General features: G+C 51.9%; 1 protein-coding gene across 2 annotated transcripts in view; it reads right to left on the bottom strand.

Annotated features, from left to right (window-relative positions):
- The window catches only part of SEMA5B (semaphorin 5B), a 113,708-nt gene that overhangs the window by 28,601 nt on the left and 67,540 nt on the right, over positions 1 to 17,567 (bottom strand). For both annotated transcript variants that reach the window (XM_044252204.1, XM_044252202.1), the window contains exons 2-4: positions 8,957 to 9,157; positions 3,607 to 3,706; positions 541 to 586 (exon numbers count right to left, since the gene is read on the bottom strand). In XM_044252204.1, coding sequence (XP_044108139.1) covers positions 541 to 586; positions 3,607 to 3,706; positions 8,957 to 9,110 — 300 coding nt within the window. In that variant the 5' untranslated portion in view covers positions 9,111 to 9,157. The remainder of the gene's footprint in view (positions 1 to 540; positions 587 to 3,606; positions 3,707 to 8,956; positions 9,158 to 17,567) is intronic.

Genomic DNA, 17,567 nt, shown 5'->3' with positions numbered 1-17,567 from the left:
ATTATGCTTGGGGAGTCCTTCTTGGCAGCAGATAATAAATCAATCACAGCTCAGTGAAAATGCTGTGTTAGAATGGGATCACTCAGGCCAAGCTAAGAAAGGAACCAGGGACACACTTTCTCTCGAGGCCAAAACTCAGACCTTCCTGTAGGACTAAGAAGGACCAACCATTCCAGTTTGCCCAATAATGTCCCAGATTTCGCACCATAATTCCTGCATCCTGGGACCCCTTGTTCCCAGGCAAACAGGGCCAGCTGGTCATCCCCACCCACATGCTCCTTCTCTCCTGCGGCAGCAGCCCATCTCCATGATGCAGGAGCCCCGGGTGTCTCCGTGTTTATGTGGCCATGTCCCCACCTGCAGCTACCTTCCCCCAGTTACCTGGAAGCCAGTCTGAGTCCATGCCCATGGGGCTCCTGTTTTTGCCCCTAAGGGCTGAATTTTGAATCTTGCTCCCTCTGCTACCCCAGCCCCAGCTCCCAAACCCCAGGGAAATCACAGGGAAGGGAAGGGAAGGGAAGAAAAAGGAGGCAAATGTACCTGAAGGAGAGAAACATTGGCAAGGCTGAGTCTGAAGAGGTAGTTCCTGTGAAAACAGAGACAGAAATCATAAGTCAAGCTGGCTCTGCTGATAGGTCCCCAGGAAGCAGCTTCTTGGCTCCTATTTCATGCGGGGCTGGGTGCAGAGTGCGGAGTGCCTATGGTAGGCCAACCCCAGGGATAGCTTCACCCCCACTGGCTCTTTTGACTTTCCAGCAACCCCGGGAGTAGAGAGAGAAAACTTCATTTACAGACAAGGAAACAGGTTGGATCAAGCAAAGGAGCTGGGATTAAAACCCAGACTTGTCTAGTCCCGAAGCCCACACTGTTCCTGCCCCCTGGTGGTGCTGGCAGGCCCAGGGAGCAGCCCCACCACCATCTTCCCAGCCAGGGAGCCTACTTCTGTTAAACTGGGAGCCGCATAGACCTCCTGCTAATGAGCCATCTCCTTCCTTCCAGCCCGACGCACTCTGCTCCTCAGACAGGCCAGCCCTCTCTCCCAACGTGGGGCCTTGGGCCCCTCCAAGTCCCGTCTGCCTCGTCATCTCCTGCCGTCCCTCCTGCAGGGACTCTGGATCTGACCTTCCCACGGCCACCTCCCTGGACCACCGTGTCTCCTCTTGCCCAGATCACCATGTTCGTCTCCTCCTGATTCCTGTCCCACACCACCCAACCCACACCACAGCCTCATCGACCCCAAACACTGTTTTCATCCCATCGGCCTGCTGCTCGAAAATCTTAAATAAGGAAACGTGTCCACACAAAAGCCTGCACATGGATGTTTTTCAACACCTTGATTCACAATTGTCCACACTTGGAAGCAACCAAGAGGCCTTTCAGCGGGTGAACGGGTCAATACACTGTGGTGTATCCAGATACTAGAACATTCCACAGAGCAAAAAAGAAGTGAGCGGTGGGCACCAGGGACATCACTTTGCATGGACTTTGGAGCTATGACTCATCATGGACATGGAGGGCGGCAGGACCATTGGTCAGTGTGCCACACAAAAGTGACCGCAGGCTCACTGGGCAGACCCCTCGGCAGAGGCAGGGAGAATTCCGGCTCGGCTACCTGCTGGGCGCCCTCTGGGAGCGTCAGTGTCTGCATCTGGGAAATGGAGAAACAAACACCTGCCTTTCTCATTTCACAGTGCTGTGAGACAAGGGAATGGTGTGATGTGTGCTAAGAGGCTTTCTTTCTTTCCTTCTAACGTCTTCTTTTGGCCGTTCGTCTTTTGGTTACTGAAGTGTTTAGGAATAATTGCTTCAGAAATTTCTGGCGTACCTCAGCTGTACTGAGAAGAGAACTGAGGAGAAGTTTGTGGCGTGGGTCAGCAGGAGAAGGGAGGCCCTGCTGTAGGAATCCGGGGGCCTGAAGGAGACCTCAGCCTAGGGGCTTCTCTTCCTCAGCTGTGGCTCCAGGCCCAGCCTCCACTTAACTTTTTCGCTGTGCTGGGGCTGAGCAGGCCTTCCCCGTGACCTTGGCTCCAGTCCTCTGCTGGACCTCCCTAGTCCCTGCCCTGCAGAGCTTCCCTGCCCCCTCCATCCTGGCCTGAGGACAGATGGGCTCCGGCTCTGCTCTCAGGGAACACCAGCATCTGCTCACAGCTTTAAAAAATTAGGGGAAGCATTGCATCACTTTATTAATTATTATCCCATCAAAAATCATTCATCACAGCATTGCTCACAGTCTGCTCTTCTGGGAGATGAGACCAGAGAGAGATCTCTGCAGGCTGACCCGCCCCTAAATCCCTTATGGAATAAGACAGGGTATCCATGAGTGAAAAATATCCCAGCCTGAATGCCAGAGACCCAGGGGCTCAGAAAGAATGGGGGAAATGTCTAGCAGAAGAAAAGGAGGAAGGAAAGTGACCTAGAGAAAGGGGGAGAAGAAACTGAGGACCCACTTGATTTGCTGTGAGGGCTGCGAGGGACCAAGTCCAGGCCTGACTTTCCCTGTCTCTGAGGGCACAGGCAGGCTCACGGAGTGGGAAAGCCCTAGAGTGGGTGAGAAAGAGCCGAGTGAACACAGGCGGGTGGCCCAACCCTTCCAAGCCTCAGCGTGCCAGTCCATACAATGGGATAATCACAGAACACCCTGCCTGAGGCAAATGTGAAGATGAGGTGACTTAGGACATGCGTCATTTACTGGACATGCGTCATTTACTACATGCTGTGGCTGCTCTCCTGCATGTGTGGTACCCTCTAGTCATCTTATCATGTGATCTTGGGAAGCTCCCCTCCCCCTCTCCTGCCCCTTGCCTCTACATGTTTAAATCAAGGGCAGATGGATTAGACTAGTGGCGTTCAAACCTGAGAGTCATCAAACTCACCTGGAGGTCTGCCTAAAACACAATGCTGAGCCCCCACCCCCAAACTTCGATTCAGCAGGTTTGGGTGGAGCCCAAGAATTTACATTTCTAACAAGTTCCCAGGGACTGTAGCTCCTGCCCGCCAGGGACCACACTTTGAGACCCACTGGAGTGAACGTCTCTAAGCTCCCTTCCCTTCTAGAATCGATGGTCCATGCTTTTGTGAGAACTGTGTCCTTCTGTTCTACTCCATACTGCGGCCACAAGTCCTCTGTGGAGCCGAAACAGTTCAGCAAGTTGAGCAGCACAGAGGGAAGTGAAGGGCTTCACAGGAGACGCCAGCGGCCCAAGTCCCGCATCCCAGGTGCAGGCAGCCGGCCAGCCAGCAGGGGGCTCCTGGGCACCTTTTCTGCAGGGAGCTCCCAGGGAGGACATGGACAGGGCAATCCTGGCAGCAGGGTAGGGACAGAGGGTAGAAGGTGGCCGGCAGGTATTCTGCTCTTGGTAACTACCAACCATGAAGGAATATGGCTTGCTGAGATCTGGAGATCTAGAGGTCACCTCCCACCTCTGCTGCCCCCCACCTTGCTTCAACTAATGCTTCCTTTTGTGGGAGACAGACATTCAGTTACAGAAAAGGAACCTGGGCCCAAGAGAGGGTCTGCCCATAGTGGGCTCATCCCAAATAACATTCCCTCTACCCAGTTCTAAGCACACCGCCACTGGTGGCACCAGCCCTCCTACACCCCCTTACCTGGCTCCCACGATGAGCTGGTTCCTGGAGGGATCCAGGGCAAGCTGGGAGAAATCCCGGGCTCCAGGGTAGGTGAAGTTAAAGACCCATGGCTTCAGATCTGGTGGAGGGAGAGGCAACCATTCTGGTTACTGCCATACCAGCATCCACCCCCAGAATGGAAGAGCTAAAGTCAGCATGAGGTCAGGGAGCAATGAAGCAGGGGCACTACCAAGACCTCGGTTCCACCTACCCCCTCCGTGAGCAGCCAGCTGGGGGACAGGGAGTGGGGGTGTTGTCATTGTTCCTGCTGTGTTCCCTAGTTTGGAGAAGGGCTCCCCTAACCCCTAGCCATCCAAAGGGAAAACTATAATTATCCTTGACTCCCGTTAGACCCTCCCCAGCACTTAAAAACACTCACAAATCCCGACTGTTCCACCTCTAAGAAATCCATCCCTCTTGCCCTCCATACCCCACTCCCATGCCAAGCTACCAGGGTCTCTTGCCTGGACTGGTGCCAAGAGCATCCTCTCTAGCCCGGCTTCCACTCGTGCCAGTCGACCCCTTAGAACCCTTTACTAGCTCCCAGTTGCCCCAAGGAAAAGTTGCAATTCCTGGGAAGGCCTTTGGGTTCTGCACTCCCTGTCTTCCTTCCTGGTTTGAATGCCAGGTACATTAACTATTTAGTGACCCACCGAGAGAATGATGCTTCATCTTTTTTTACATCCCCCTCAAACAACCACCCCAACCACACTAAACTAGAACACTGCGCAGATCTCTCTCACAGAAGCCTGCAGACCTTTGCCCCTCTGTGCTTCCTCAATGGAACAGTCCTATTCACCCGCATTGCCATTGCACCTCCTCTGAGAAGACTTCCCTGACTCCTCCAAGCCAGAGTAAGGTCTCTACTTTACTGCCATCAAAGCCCCCATCTTGTTTGGAGTCTAGTCCCGTTGTTTTCTCTGGGAGGTAGGGAGGATCTTGCTTCTTAGATCTGTAGGCTCTGCCCAGAGCCTGAAAGGAGTCTAGTGAATGCATGAGTAATTCACTCCCTTCTGTATACGAAGAATCAAGTTTTCGGACAAGAGTCCACGGAAGTGGGAATAATGGGGACGTGTGTGGTCAGTCTTGAGTCCTGTCTCCAAGGAAGGCCAAAGCCCACCAGGGGATTGGGGGTTGGGCAGAGAATTCACAGCCCTCTGGATTGATGGGCAGTCATCGGAGGAGGGTATGCCTGGGGCACAGTGCCTAGCTCAACTTCCATCTTACCCTCCCACTGGAGAGCCCCTTCTCCTATCCAGGTCCACAGTCCCTTAACAGCTTCCCTTAGCCCTGGCCTCATGGGGTGGGGGGAGGGACCTGGCCAACAATGAGCAAGCCATGGGGCAGAGAACTTTTATGTCAATGGGGATGAAGATGAGGAGGGAAATGTGAGACCCTGTGCTGTCTCCCCGCAGTGCATTAGCAACTGGCTCACAGAAGGTCCAGAGGAGAGAGAGAGAGAGTGTGTGTGTGTATGTGTGTGTAATCCAGGGGAAATAAATCATTGCTCATTATCCTTCACTACAGAGTAAAAGCAGCCCTTCATTTCTGCACGATAGGCAAACACTTAATCGCTCCCTGGAGAACTCGAGGTTTTGTGAGCTGGATGTTTTTCAGAAAACTGTGATATGCACGATTAAAAAAAAAAAAAAAAGAGGAAGAAAGAAACTCTGCAGCAAAATGTAGCAAACCCCTTGTGTCTGCCTCGGCCCTCAGCAGGTGACTGCAGGTTAGCCAGGATCGTCATAAATTTGCAACGCCATCTGAGCAATACCGGTGTAAGGAGTAGACTGGGAGTCCGGTGGGCTGGGTTCTTAGTAGACCTCAGGGCCACCCTCAAAAATCCTGGCAGATAGTATACTACCTTAGAGACTAAGCTAAGGGTCCTCCTCTTCCAGGAAGACTTCCTGGATTGTAATCTCCCCACCCTGAGTTTATTTTGTTCCATATTCTCTCTACCTTGTCTGATTTACTCACACTGTATGTTTTTGTTGCTCTAAATGTGCTCACATCTGTTTTCTGTGTATGCAGTGGGGGGGGAATACGAGGGGCTTGCCTGTCCCCATCAGACTGCATGCTCCCCAACAGTAGCAACTGGCTCACACTTCATTCAGTTCTCCTCTTCCCCTCCGATGGGGATCCTCCAGGTGTGGGCAGCCGAACAGGGGAGGAGGTAGTGTGATTGGTGTGCAGCAAGCCAGAAGAACTCTGTCTGGGGACTTCTCAGCCTGGTCTCCACCAGGCCCTTTCCTGGGGTGGGGGGCCGGGGAGGGGAAGACAATACAGAGCAGGAGGGGGGTGGCTGGCAGCGGGAGGAAGGGGCAGCGATAGGAGTGGAGTGTGGCAGCCCCTTCCAGTTTCTGTCCCTCTCCCCCGGCCCCAGAGGGACCCCCTGACAAGGGCAAGGGGAAAGAGGCGAGGGGAGAGAGATGCGGCGGGGGCAGCACGATGATCCTGGGGGAGCTGTCTCGGGAAGGGAGCCAGCTTCCTCTTATTAAACAGGCAAACAGGACCAGAGGGAAGGCTGTCTTTAAAATACCAAGCACGTTCTGAGCTCCGTGTGCAGTGAAGGCTTTGGACGGTGACTTTAAGAGAAAAATGACATTCTCCATGACGCGCCTGTGATTTTAATTATAGTCAATTCAATTACCCACTTTGTGGATTAACCACTGTCAGTGTTAACTCCATACTGGCTTCTCCCTGCCTCCTAGAAATTCCATGCTCTGGCAGAAGGAAGGATGTGCAGGCCAAAGACAAACACATGTGGGCCCCCCTTAAAAGAAACCCGTAGGAGAAAATTTAACCTTACGAAATGGAAAAATGCCTGTCAGGTTCTGCAACTGGCAGTTCCTCTAGGGCATTTAGGGGTTACTCACAGATCAGCCAGGTGTCAGGGGAGAAGGGAACTCACAGCTACAGGGCTGGAAGCCTACTGATCAGTCAGAAATAAAATGTAACATCTGAGGGGATCCTGGGAGCTGGGGGTTGGCACTGGGCTTGGTTGTGTGGCAACTTCTCTGGAACATGGCATCACCCAGAACACAGTCAGTCACCCAACATGAGTTGAGTCCCTTGTGTGTGCTCAGCAGTTCTAAAAGATGTGAGGAGATGAAATATCCAGTCCTGGTCCAGGACCAATAGCTCTAGGGAACCAAAGGGAGTGACCTGTAAGGAATAAGAGGTATTCGAGTACCCAAAGGGGACTCTCACTCCCCTGATGTCCCACAGCACCCAGCTCTGCCCCTGGTGTCAAGTAGGGCTCAATAAAAAATTTGGTGAATGGATAAACAAAGTCTTCAGAGTAGAGAACTGAGTGGGTGGAGGGAAGGCCAGGAAGGTTGGGGGAAGCGGGGTAGGGGGTGGGTGTGGGTGGGAGAAGCAGACAAGATGCTTCTCTCCTGGGCTGTCAGTCTAGATGATGGACCATCTCGGCTTGCTGGGGGGAAGGGGATTTCTTAGTTACTCTGTGTCAGCTGGAACCTCATTTCTCCATTCAGAAAGAGGGTAGGTGGAAAGTTAGTTTCATTCAAGTGATATACACCTGCAGATTAAAAATGGTGTCAAGGAAAAAAAAAAGGGGGGGGTGACAAGGAAGCCAGGGACTCGAGGAACACATCTTCTACCACTCCATCCCCAGTTGGCTCCAGTACAGGTATAGACCAGCCTGGTGGGGGTTGGGGGGGGCCAGGAATTCCCATGCTCTCCTTCCATTGTCCCTGCCGCCAGAATTAGTCAGGCCAACTATGTCCCCCAGCAAGGCCCCCTGAGAGGAAATGGTCCATCAGGAGCTGCCACAGGGCATCCAACAAGAGGACAGCCCTCGGAATCCCACCCTTTCTGTCCCCTACTTGGTCCTTCCCTTCAGTGACGGGTACCAGAACTCGGAGCCATCAGAAGTCTGAGAGTGTACGCGTGTTTTGTAGGCTTAAAGACACTGCTAATTTACTTTAATCCACTTAAGCCTTCAAAGCCTTGGATCCCAGCTCAAACAAGACAGCACTGAGAAGACAGCTGCAGATTCTCCTCCCCCAGACAGGAGCCAGCCCACAGCTGGGAATCCCGCACTTCTAAACCACCCCAGCCTCCCCCACTTTGCCACCCCCCCAACCCATCCCACCCCCCAAATCCCATGCCAGCCTCAGACTCTTGCATTTATTTTTCCGCTCTAGTTTCCATCTTGCCCCCCTTGACTAGCTGTGTGGAATCCCAAAGGACGGCTTCTCATCCTCCTGCCGAGCTCCGGTCACCCGCTCATGGGGGCTGGAAGAGCCCTTGGAAGCCCACCCTTAAGTCCTGCCTCAGACAAAGCTCTCCAAAGCACTATACCTCAGCCCTCCCATTTGTTGTTGTTGTTTTTTTTTTAAGTTGGAGAAGATTGAATTGGTTTCTTTTTTTAACATCTTAATTTTATTTTATTTTTTTCAGTGTTCCAAGTTGTTAAAGGAGATCGACCATCCTTGCCCTGCCTCCCTGTTAGGGTCATTGTGATGTGGAAATAGGGCGGGTGTTTGTTTATTAGACTTATGAACCTGGGGACCCCTTCAAGCTACATCCGCAGATTCCAGCATGAGCTGCCATGCAGGTGACGGTTCTGGAAGGGTCGATGTGATCGTGGCCCCACCGGGGAGCCCCACACTGGCCACCAGGTTATGGGAGGACATCCGGGATGTTCTGGTATTTGTGTTTTGTTTGGGATTTAGATTATCGTTGAATACATGTATATTCATTTTAGAAACTTTTACTGAGAATTTATAGACTCCTCAGAAAATGTCCAGCGATTCACAAATCCCGGTCTGCGAAACACTGTAATAGGACATCTCATGCCCTCCCTTGACAGACAAAGGGAGTTATTAGTCATCAAGCCCCCTGTCCCTGTGGGTTCCCAGGGCCCCAAAGACAGGAGTCCCTGCAACTGTCTTAGAGCAGCAGGAAGCTTCCAGAGAGCTCCAGCACTTCCTAGGCAGTGAGTTATCTTCATTCTGCCTCCCAGGGGAGCTATGAAACAGAGCTCATGCTTCCAGAAGAGCTAGAACTGAGATGGCCAAAGAACCCTTGCCCACTCCAACCAGGGCACACACACCCCTGCTTCTAACAGGGATCCCAGAGAAATGGGGCCTCCTCCTCCTGGTGAACATGGATGAACGCTTAAATAAACAGTCCGGAGACTCAAATCAGAGCCCTCCAGCCCATGGCTGCCCATCCTTCTTACTTCTATCCCCAAGGGGGGACATCCAGGACTTCTGAGAGCTGGAGACCCTGCCGAGTCCAGACCTAAGTCCTTCTAGAACCAGGCATCTCGAAACAGGACAGAGTGGGAAGTGGTTCTCACCTGCAAAGGCCACAGTGGGATGTTCCCTCAGGCTGCAGAGCTGCGGCTCACTGCTGGGCTCAGGGGCGACATCCTGGGAGCTGGACAGCTGGAACACCAGCAGTGTGAGGCTAGGCGGCAACAGGGTAATAGCCAGGGGTCCCGGGAACACCATGGTGGGCCCCTCCGCAGTCCTAGCTCCCGGAAGCAGGCGGAGAAGATCTGCAAGGCAAATATACTGAATCTCACCAGTGCTTCCTCAGCAGCGCCCACTTCTTCCTGCTTTCTCCAAGGTTGTGAGCCGTCCCCCCCAGGCTCTGTTTGTTTGTTGGTGTAAATAAATTTGTATTTTACTTATGTGACTTACAGTTTACCTCGCCCTTGTAACACAAAGTTAATAGATCATATCTTGAGAGCTAATTTCCCTTGTAATGGTATTCTGGATAAAACTGACAAATTACAGAGCTTTTTCTATTATGATCCCAAACGGCTTAAAATTAGTTTTCATGATAAAGGTGGTATCTAGGGGTTTTAATAAGTGGAGCGGGGACAAGAGGGTAACCATTCGTAAAAAGATAAATTGGGATCTATAATCCACACCTTGTACTAGGAAAAATTCCAACTGGATACAAGATTTAGTCGTTAAGAATAAAATCATAAAAATACTAGAAGAAAATGTGGGCAGAATTCTTTATAACTTTGGAATAGAGAACCATGACTCAAAATCCAAAAGCTGTTAAAGAAAAGATCAACAAATTTAACTACATAAAACCCCAAACTTCTGCATGGCCCCTTTTCCCCAAAAGTGAACACCAAGCAAAATCAAAAAGGCAAGTGACAAGCAGGAAAAACTATTTGCAATACAGACAAAGGGCTAATATTCCTAATACATAAATAATTCCTGGGGATCCAAAGGGAAAAGATCAACAATCCTTTGGAAAAATGGGCCAAGAATATAAATACAAACAGGGCTTAAAAATATGAATGACCCTACTTTCACTCATAATAAGAGCGATGCAGGGGTGTCTGGGTGGCTCAGATGGTTAAGCCTCTGCCTTCAGCTCAGGTCATGATCCCAGGGTCCTGGGATCAAGCCCCAGGCTGGGTTCCCTGCTCAGCGGGGAGTCTGTTTCTCCCTCTGTCTCTCCCCTTGCTTGTGCCCTCTTCGTCCTTCTTTCTCTCTCAAATGAATGGATAAAATCTTTAAAAAAATAATGAGAGCAAAGCAAATTAAGACTTAGCAGAGGTAAGCACTGTTCACCTATCACTTTAGAAAAAATCCAAGTGAGACGGCACTTTCGGCGAGGCTGTGGGAAAGGGGGTGCTCGTAGAAACCACGGCGCTGAACAGGACAACCACCAGGGACAGGAATCTGGCCAAACGGCAGAGGTGTGAACTCTTCGACCTGATTTCTGGGAGTCTTAACCCGTGCTACTCGAAGTGTGGTCCATGGAGCAGTGACCACCCATAACCTGCAACGACTTTGGGGTAAGATAAACGCAGAAACTTGAGAGGGAGTGCTGAAAAAACTTTATGGTAATGCGACACAGTGATTTTTATGTCCGTTGGATCTAATAAAATTTGGGGGCTTGTATCTTTCCTAGTTTTATTATTTTTTTTTTGTCAATTCACTTCTCCAGTAATTCACTTTTATTGAATTTTATATAAGTACCCATCTGCGACAGATTGTAAATTGAAATGTAAAACCTGCTCCTTCACCAGAGATCATGGAGAGGCAGAAATAGACTAAAGAGGCACCTGTATATATGCGAAGTGATTCATGTACAAGTTGATCCCATGGGGCATTCTTCAAAATAACAGAAGATGGGGACACGACCAACTATCTAGCCACTGGACACCACTTAAATAAGATACAGCATATATTTGTGATGGAATACTATGCAGCTCTGGAAAAGAATGGTGATTTTTCTCTAGATTTTGGTAGGGAGAAATCTCCATGTATATTAAGTGAAGAAAACAAAACCCACAAACCAGAACAGTGTAATAGTATGCAACTTTGCGTGCAAAAAAAAAAAGAAGGTAGAAATGAGACTATATATTTATATATGTTTGTATTAGCATTAACATAAATAAACCCAAACTAATTGTAAAGCTGGTTAACTATAAGCAGAAAAATCACGATAGAGGCTTCTCAACATACACCTGTTTATGTTATTTTCGCTTTTGATTATTAAATATGTTTAATATTACCCATTCCATAAAAAATTTAAAGACCGTTTAAAAGCTAGTTTAGTTCCCTAAAACTTCTAAAGTGGGGGAGCACAGCAGTTCCTCTGGAGTCTGACTCAGAACCTCTGAATCAGCTCCCACCTTTCTCCTTCCCTGTCACCAAGCCTAGGTGACAGCACATCCCTCACCTGTGACCCCTCCTTGGAGTCACATCCTTACCTGGGAAATATAAGGTTGCACCAGGTCAGGGATTCCTGGCTGGAGGTGGGAGCAAATCAGAATCACCTGCAGTGGGGGTGGGGTCCTGGGTCCGGCAGGTGAGTGATCCCAAAGGGGACTCCGACCCAACTTCTGCAGGGACTAGAGATCCCTGGGGGTCCTTCCCACTCTAAGACCCTTTGCTCCCAACCCCTCCTATTTCTTCCCTTCCTATTGACGTTGCTTTACTCTTGGTCTAGAAAATGAGAGCAGGGTGATTTTCTTCCTGCCTGTTTCGGCACACACGTGTGAGATGGGCTAACACCTGACATTGTGTTGCTTTGAGTTTTGTAGGAAATCCACTGGTGACTCTGTGGACTCTGCACTCAGCAGAGACCCTTCTCCCTTACCCTGGCCCATCCCGCACATCCCACGGGGCATTGGTCCCTAGAGCACCTCCGTGGTCCCCTGAGCCTCAGTGGCAAACATGGGACTCTCTGTTCCTCCCCAGGAGAGCTGGCCATCCCTCTTGAGGAAACCCACCGGGTGGGAGGTTTGGTCCAGGCATACCCCCTGGAGTGATTTTCACATGGCCACTGGCATGGCATCATTCCTGAGAGCTGAATGGGGTCTTTCCTGCTGCACAGGGCTGAGCACTGCTACAGAATTTCCTCTTGTCCTTTGACGCTTGTGCTAGATGCTTTCTATTTGTCTCTCTACTCCGTCCCCTCCTCCCCACTCAGTGCCTAGACTGCAACAGGGGACTCCTTCCCTCTGTTTGGTCAATGGAGGCACTGGGAGAGATGGGAGGAAGGAGGGAGAAGGGAGGGAGCAGGGTGAGTGGCTGCACCCCTTCCCCCCAGAAGGTCAGGGTTAAGCCCCCAGGTTTCAACAGTTACCTGGCTCGCCCTTCCTCCCTTGGCCTGGGGCCAGGGCTACTTCCTGATAACCAGCTGCAGGGTAGAGCCCAATGAGCAGTCCCATAAGGCTCCCAACCCCTTCCCAGAACTTCATAGATAGTTCCTTTATTAAACTGCCCTCCCATGTCCCGACCTAAGTGTGCCATCTGTTTCCTGGGGGGATACTGACTGATAACAACATCTCAGGGGTGATACTCGACACAGAGCAAAATACCATCTTTTCAGACCTTAGCTGGGGCTTTGCCTCTCTCAGCCCCTCCCCTGAGATGCTATGGCAACGGCCCTCCCCTCATTGTTCCCCAAGGTCCCTTGGCCCCATCTTTCCTCCAGGCCACAGGCCTTAAAGTACCCAATTTCCACAGCAGAAGTTCCAGTCACATCATGGCTTCTATGTAAATATGTCCTCCAAGTCCCTCCTGAATCAATAATTACTAGATTAATATCAACCTGGTCCACCTTGGGCGCCCCGCACCGCCCAGCGCTGCGGCTGTTTGAGACAGGAAGGGAATGGCGCACAGGAATGTGGGCGGGGAAGAGTGGGTGGGGGGCAGGACCCTGATTTCAGATCAGCTCCACTCAAATGAGGGAGGAGGAAGAGAGGAAGAGAGAGCCATGCACACTGCACACAGACCAGACAGGCCCCCAGAGGGAGACAGACTGAACGCTAATCAGGGAGGAGACAGGAAAAGCCTTTATTCTGATGAATGCAAGTTCGGGCCAAGGAGCTGACTTCAGGGATCCCGTGGGGACACATGCACAGGCCTCTTTTGGCATCACCTTCAAGGACCTCCTCTGCCCTTGGTAAGAAAGCCAGCAGACCCCAAGAGGGGTGCAAAAGAGAGACAGAATGAGCAAGACAGCGAGGAATAGGGCCAGCGTGTGGAGTGCTGCTGGTCACGGCAGAGAGCCTGATAAGCCAGGATTTGCAGCCTTGTGAATGTCAGCCGAAGTCGAGGATGCCATCCCGAATAAAGGAGAAAGGTGGTCCATCCCCACATCACTGAGCCCTACAAGACTGGTCTTCGTGAGCAGAGTGTAAGACACTTGTGTGTGTGTGTGTTGAGGGGGTGGATTTCCAACCCCTGAGGGTCCCTCTTTGGAAATTATCTCCCCTCCATCCACAGGTCAAGGGGGTAGCCCCGGGGCCAGCCTTGCATACACCCATCCCCACCCACCATACCCCAACGCACGGAAGATAGTCATGTGGTCAAAACAGACCAATCAGATGCTCTCCCGTGGCGATTTGGGAGTATGACCCCCATCCCACCCCAGGGTCAAGTCAGTCTTTGTGGAGGAAAGGGAGAAGAGCAACATGGGCCCTGTGGGGTGTCTGTCTTCCCCCTGTCACATGATGAGATAAGTGGGGTAGCCGATGAGATGGCCATCTAAAGATGTCCAGCCCTGGCGGGAGACAGACAACAGAGACTCTCTGGAATGCTAATAGATTTCCTGAAGTCTGATACTTCCTACTTCCATGAGGCATAAGCCTACTTCCCAATCCCTGTAATAGAATCTTCCATGTTTGCTTAAGTCAGCCAGAGTCATGTCAGACCCGGAGTTGCCTCACACTATCGACTCTGCGTGTGCATGCTTTCCTCCTCCTTCCTAAAGGAGCCTATGCACTGGTGGGCATTGCGGGCAAGGTGCCCTGCTCAAAGCCTCTGCCAGCGGACCAAACCAGACAGGGATGGCCGGGGCGATGCGTGAGGAAGCCATCAGTGGGGCCTCTGCTGAACCATGCGAGGAGGGTTTCCATCTCCCCACTGGGCCTACAGCCGGGACGGACGGTGCCACATTGGCTTCCCTGAGCCGCGTGATATGGATGGTGGTGCAGGAGGGTAGGTGGGACCTGGGAGGGTGACAGAATCAGTCGGCTTTGGTCTGCCCCCATCCAAACCTCATGCTGTGATGTTTGCCCATCACACTTCTGTGCCTGTTCCCTTGTCTGTGACATGGGGATGCTCGTGGCACTTGACTCGGAGAGGGGTTGTGAAGATTGGATGAGGCTTAAAACGGCTCCGGTCACCTGGTTGGCTCAGTGGGTTAAGTGTCTGACTCCTGATTTTGGCCCATATCCTGATCTCAGGGTCGTGGGATTGAGCCCCGCATTTCGCTTGGCGCTGGGCATGAAGCCTGCTGAAAATTCTCTCTGCCCCTCCCTAGAACCACACCTGCCCTAAAGTACAGAGCACGGGGGTTGGCTATTCTTATTGTTGTTGTTGTTGTTGAATAACTCACTCCCCATCCGTTGAAGCCCTTGTTCTTCAGGTCTCGGGGATCACCTATCCCATACAGTTCCTATCTCATACAGTTCAGGTTTTCATTCCTGTAACCAGATATGCCTCAGACAAACAGAAATTTCTATTTCTAGTACATTTGTCTCACCTGACATTGAAATAATCTGGGAATTTCTCCGCAGGCAGTGCATAACAGAGGTCTCCCCCCACTCCCCGCCATCTTCTGGAGGGCTGTAGTCCTGAGCTCAGGAGGCCACCAGGCCTGTGGAGATTGGCGGTTTTGTCACCTGTAAAATGGGGCTTATAGTTCCCTGCCTGAGAAGTAAGTCTGGCACAGCATCGGCCCTTTATGAAATCCCCTTGTATGAGTGTATTCATACACATAAAACCCTTACTAGTTACTGAAGGGTCTTCTCACGTATAGCCATTCGTTCACTTATACCACACTTGCCTGAGCATTAGTTGAACACCTGCTATATGCAGGTGTCTGGACAGACAGGGGAAGCAAGAGACAGACAAAAGCATGGTCCCTGTCTTCAAGGAGCTCACAGTACAATAAAGGAGAGTAGACCATTTTCCCAGGGCCAATATATCACTAGACAGACACAGCAGCCCAGGGCCCGGGCTCGGACAGGTAAGGGGACCCAGAAACCCTGCACTCCGTCCTGCCCCAGAACCACATGTCACTGGCACTGTGGCAGGGTTCTCGAGGAGTGGGGAAGAGAGAACCGTAGCACCAGCCGACTCTTGCTATTTTGGGAAACTGTCAGTGATAAGGAAAGCATTTTCCTGAATCATGGGCCAGAGCTTCTACAGCCTTCTCTCCTGCTGCTGCCCCAATTCCCTGCGGTCCTCGAGATGGGGTCACTCTAATGATGCTGGGAGGCGTGTGATGCATGTGCTTGTGTGTGAGAGAGAACGAACACCCACACAGGCACCCTCTTGAGGACTCCTCCCCTTCCGTGGGACTTCTCCCGGGCTCATTTTCCCAGCACAGACAGTGGGAGGAGGATTAGCAACAACGGGGTTGGGGGGCGGGGATTGCTGAGTGCAAGGGCAGGAAAGCAAGGGAAGGGCAGAGGACCAGGGCCAGAGCTGTTGGGCGGCCCAGTGACAAAAGGACCTTTGCTCTTCTCTCTGGGGCAAAGGATGAGGGAGGCAGGGGCGGAGTGTGTGTGTGGGTGAGAGCGAGAGACAGAGAGAGGGCACACGAATCCCACCCTCCCATAGAACCCAAAGTGGCCCCCACTGTTTGCTGCATGACTAACTCCCCAGGCCTTCTTGCGGTGGCGAGAAGCTGAACATCATACGGGAGACCATCTTCATTTACCAAGCCATTCAGTACGGGGACAGACAAGGGGGTCCGTCCCAGTGTCTTGCAGATGACAGTCCTACAAAGGAGAGGGAGGCCTGAGTGGAGAATGAGCAGGAAGGGAGGTTACGAGGGGGGTCTGCAGAGAGGTGCAAGGTGTCCTGAGAAAGGGAAGAGAGAGGAAGGCCAGGGGCTGGAGGTCTAAGATGCCTCCTGTAGAAGGGAGCACTCCTTGAAGGAGAGAAGTGGGGAGCTTCCCGGGCCATCAGGGGCAAAGAGCATTCCAGAAGGACGGAATGGCAAACAGCCCTCAGCCCTGGACCATCCTCACATGAGCTAGAGAGGCTGGAGAACCGGGCAGGGCACACTGAGTCTGGAGAGAAAGACTGAGGCCAAATCATGGCAAACTTTCACAAAAACCTACAACATCAGGAGGGCTCCTTCTGCTGAAAGGAGGACTAGTTGGTGGTTGGGGCAGCGGAAGGATGTGGTCAGATCTGTGCTTTGGGAAATCGGGTGGCGGTGGCAGCAAGAGCAATGGGTCAGAGCTGGCCGCTGGCCTGCTGGGCAGCTCAGAGAATGGAAGTGGGCGCCTCTTGCTCCAAGAGACCCCAGCCCCACACCCAGAGCACGGTGGATCTCAGGCCTCACTTGCACCCTGCAGAAGACACCCCAGCTCAAATGCAAGTGATGGTCCTGGACAGAAGCAGGGAGGGACTGGGGGACGAGGTGGGAAAGGCTCTGTGTCCCAGAGCAGAATCAAGGCAGCAATGGAGACCACTCATGTTGCTGTTGCCGGGGGTCCTCTCCAGAGAGACCGGGGACCCTTTTCTTTTGATTGGTAAAAAGGGTGGAATCAGAAAGGAAAAGACAACCTATGACCCGGAGGATGAGGGCTTACATAAACAAGGCTGCTATGTACTGAGAAATGCCAGGTACAGTGCTAAGTTCTTTCCCTGCAAGATTTCATGGCCATTTGACAAGATCGCTGAGAGATGCCTTTGCTATCATTCAAGGATTACCCTTCACAGTTGATAGAAGGAAGTGGAGGTTGGCAAGGCTGAGGACCATGCCCAAGGTCGCAGTGCCAGTGGATAAGAGAGGAGGGATTTGAACTCCAGACGGTCTGCTGCAGAAGCCCAAGTCTGGACCACCCCACACACGCCATCCTACCTCGAGGAGATCGGATCCCAGCCCTCCTGGCACGTTCCAGAGCCCTAACTCCACATTCTCTCCAGGCAGCCTTCAGAGTTTCATTTGGTTTCCTGAGTTGGCTTCCCAACGAGGGAGAGCACTTTCTGGCTATAAATTATTAAACTGACTTCCTGCTGCAAATCAGTCTCCTGTGAGTTGGGGCTGTGGGACCCAGTTTTCCAGGTCCTGAGCAGCTACAGAAAAGGAAATTCCAGAGCTGACAGACAGGGCAGAGTCCAGACCTCAGCCACGTTGCTAACAGCCACCCCCCACCCCCCCAGCACTGCAGGACTGCCAGGGGCCAGGCTGGGTGGGAGAGAACGAGACTCTTCCTTTTGTGCCCACCTCATGTTCAGCCCGGGAGCCCTTGAGGATCTTTCAGGAAGGGTGCACCGTTGGTCCTCCTTCCCAGCCCCTCCCTTCTTGCCACCATTCAAAATCTCCACTTGGCTGCCTGCCTGGGGAAAAGGGAGAGAAAGAGAAGGAAAGAAAAGAAGAGGAAACAGGGGGATACCCAGAGCAGGAAAGAATGCATTCTGTCTGCGGTTTGGTAAGGAGGGGAAGGCGTGGGGGCGCCCCTC

The sequence above is a fragment of the Neovison vison genome, chromosome 6 (assembly GCF_020171115.1).
Source record: "Neovison vison isolate M4711 chromosome 6, ASM_NN_V1, whole genome shotgun sequence".
In the NCBI taxonomy this organism is placed as follows: Eukaryota; Metazoa; Chordata; class Mammalia; order Carnivora; family Mustelidae; genus Neogale; species Neogale vison.
The sequence above is the reverse complement of the archived record's forward strand: the minus strand, read 5'-3'. Positions and strand labels throughout refer to the sequence as shown.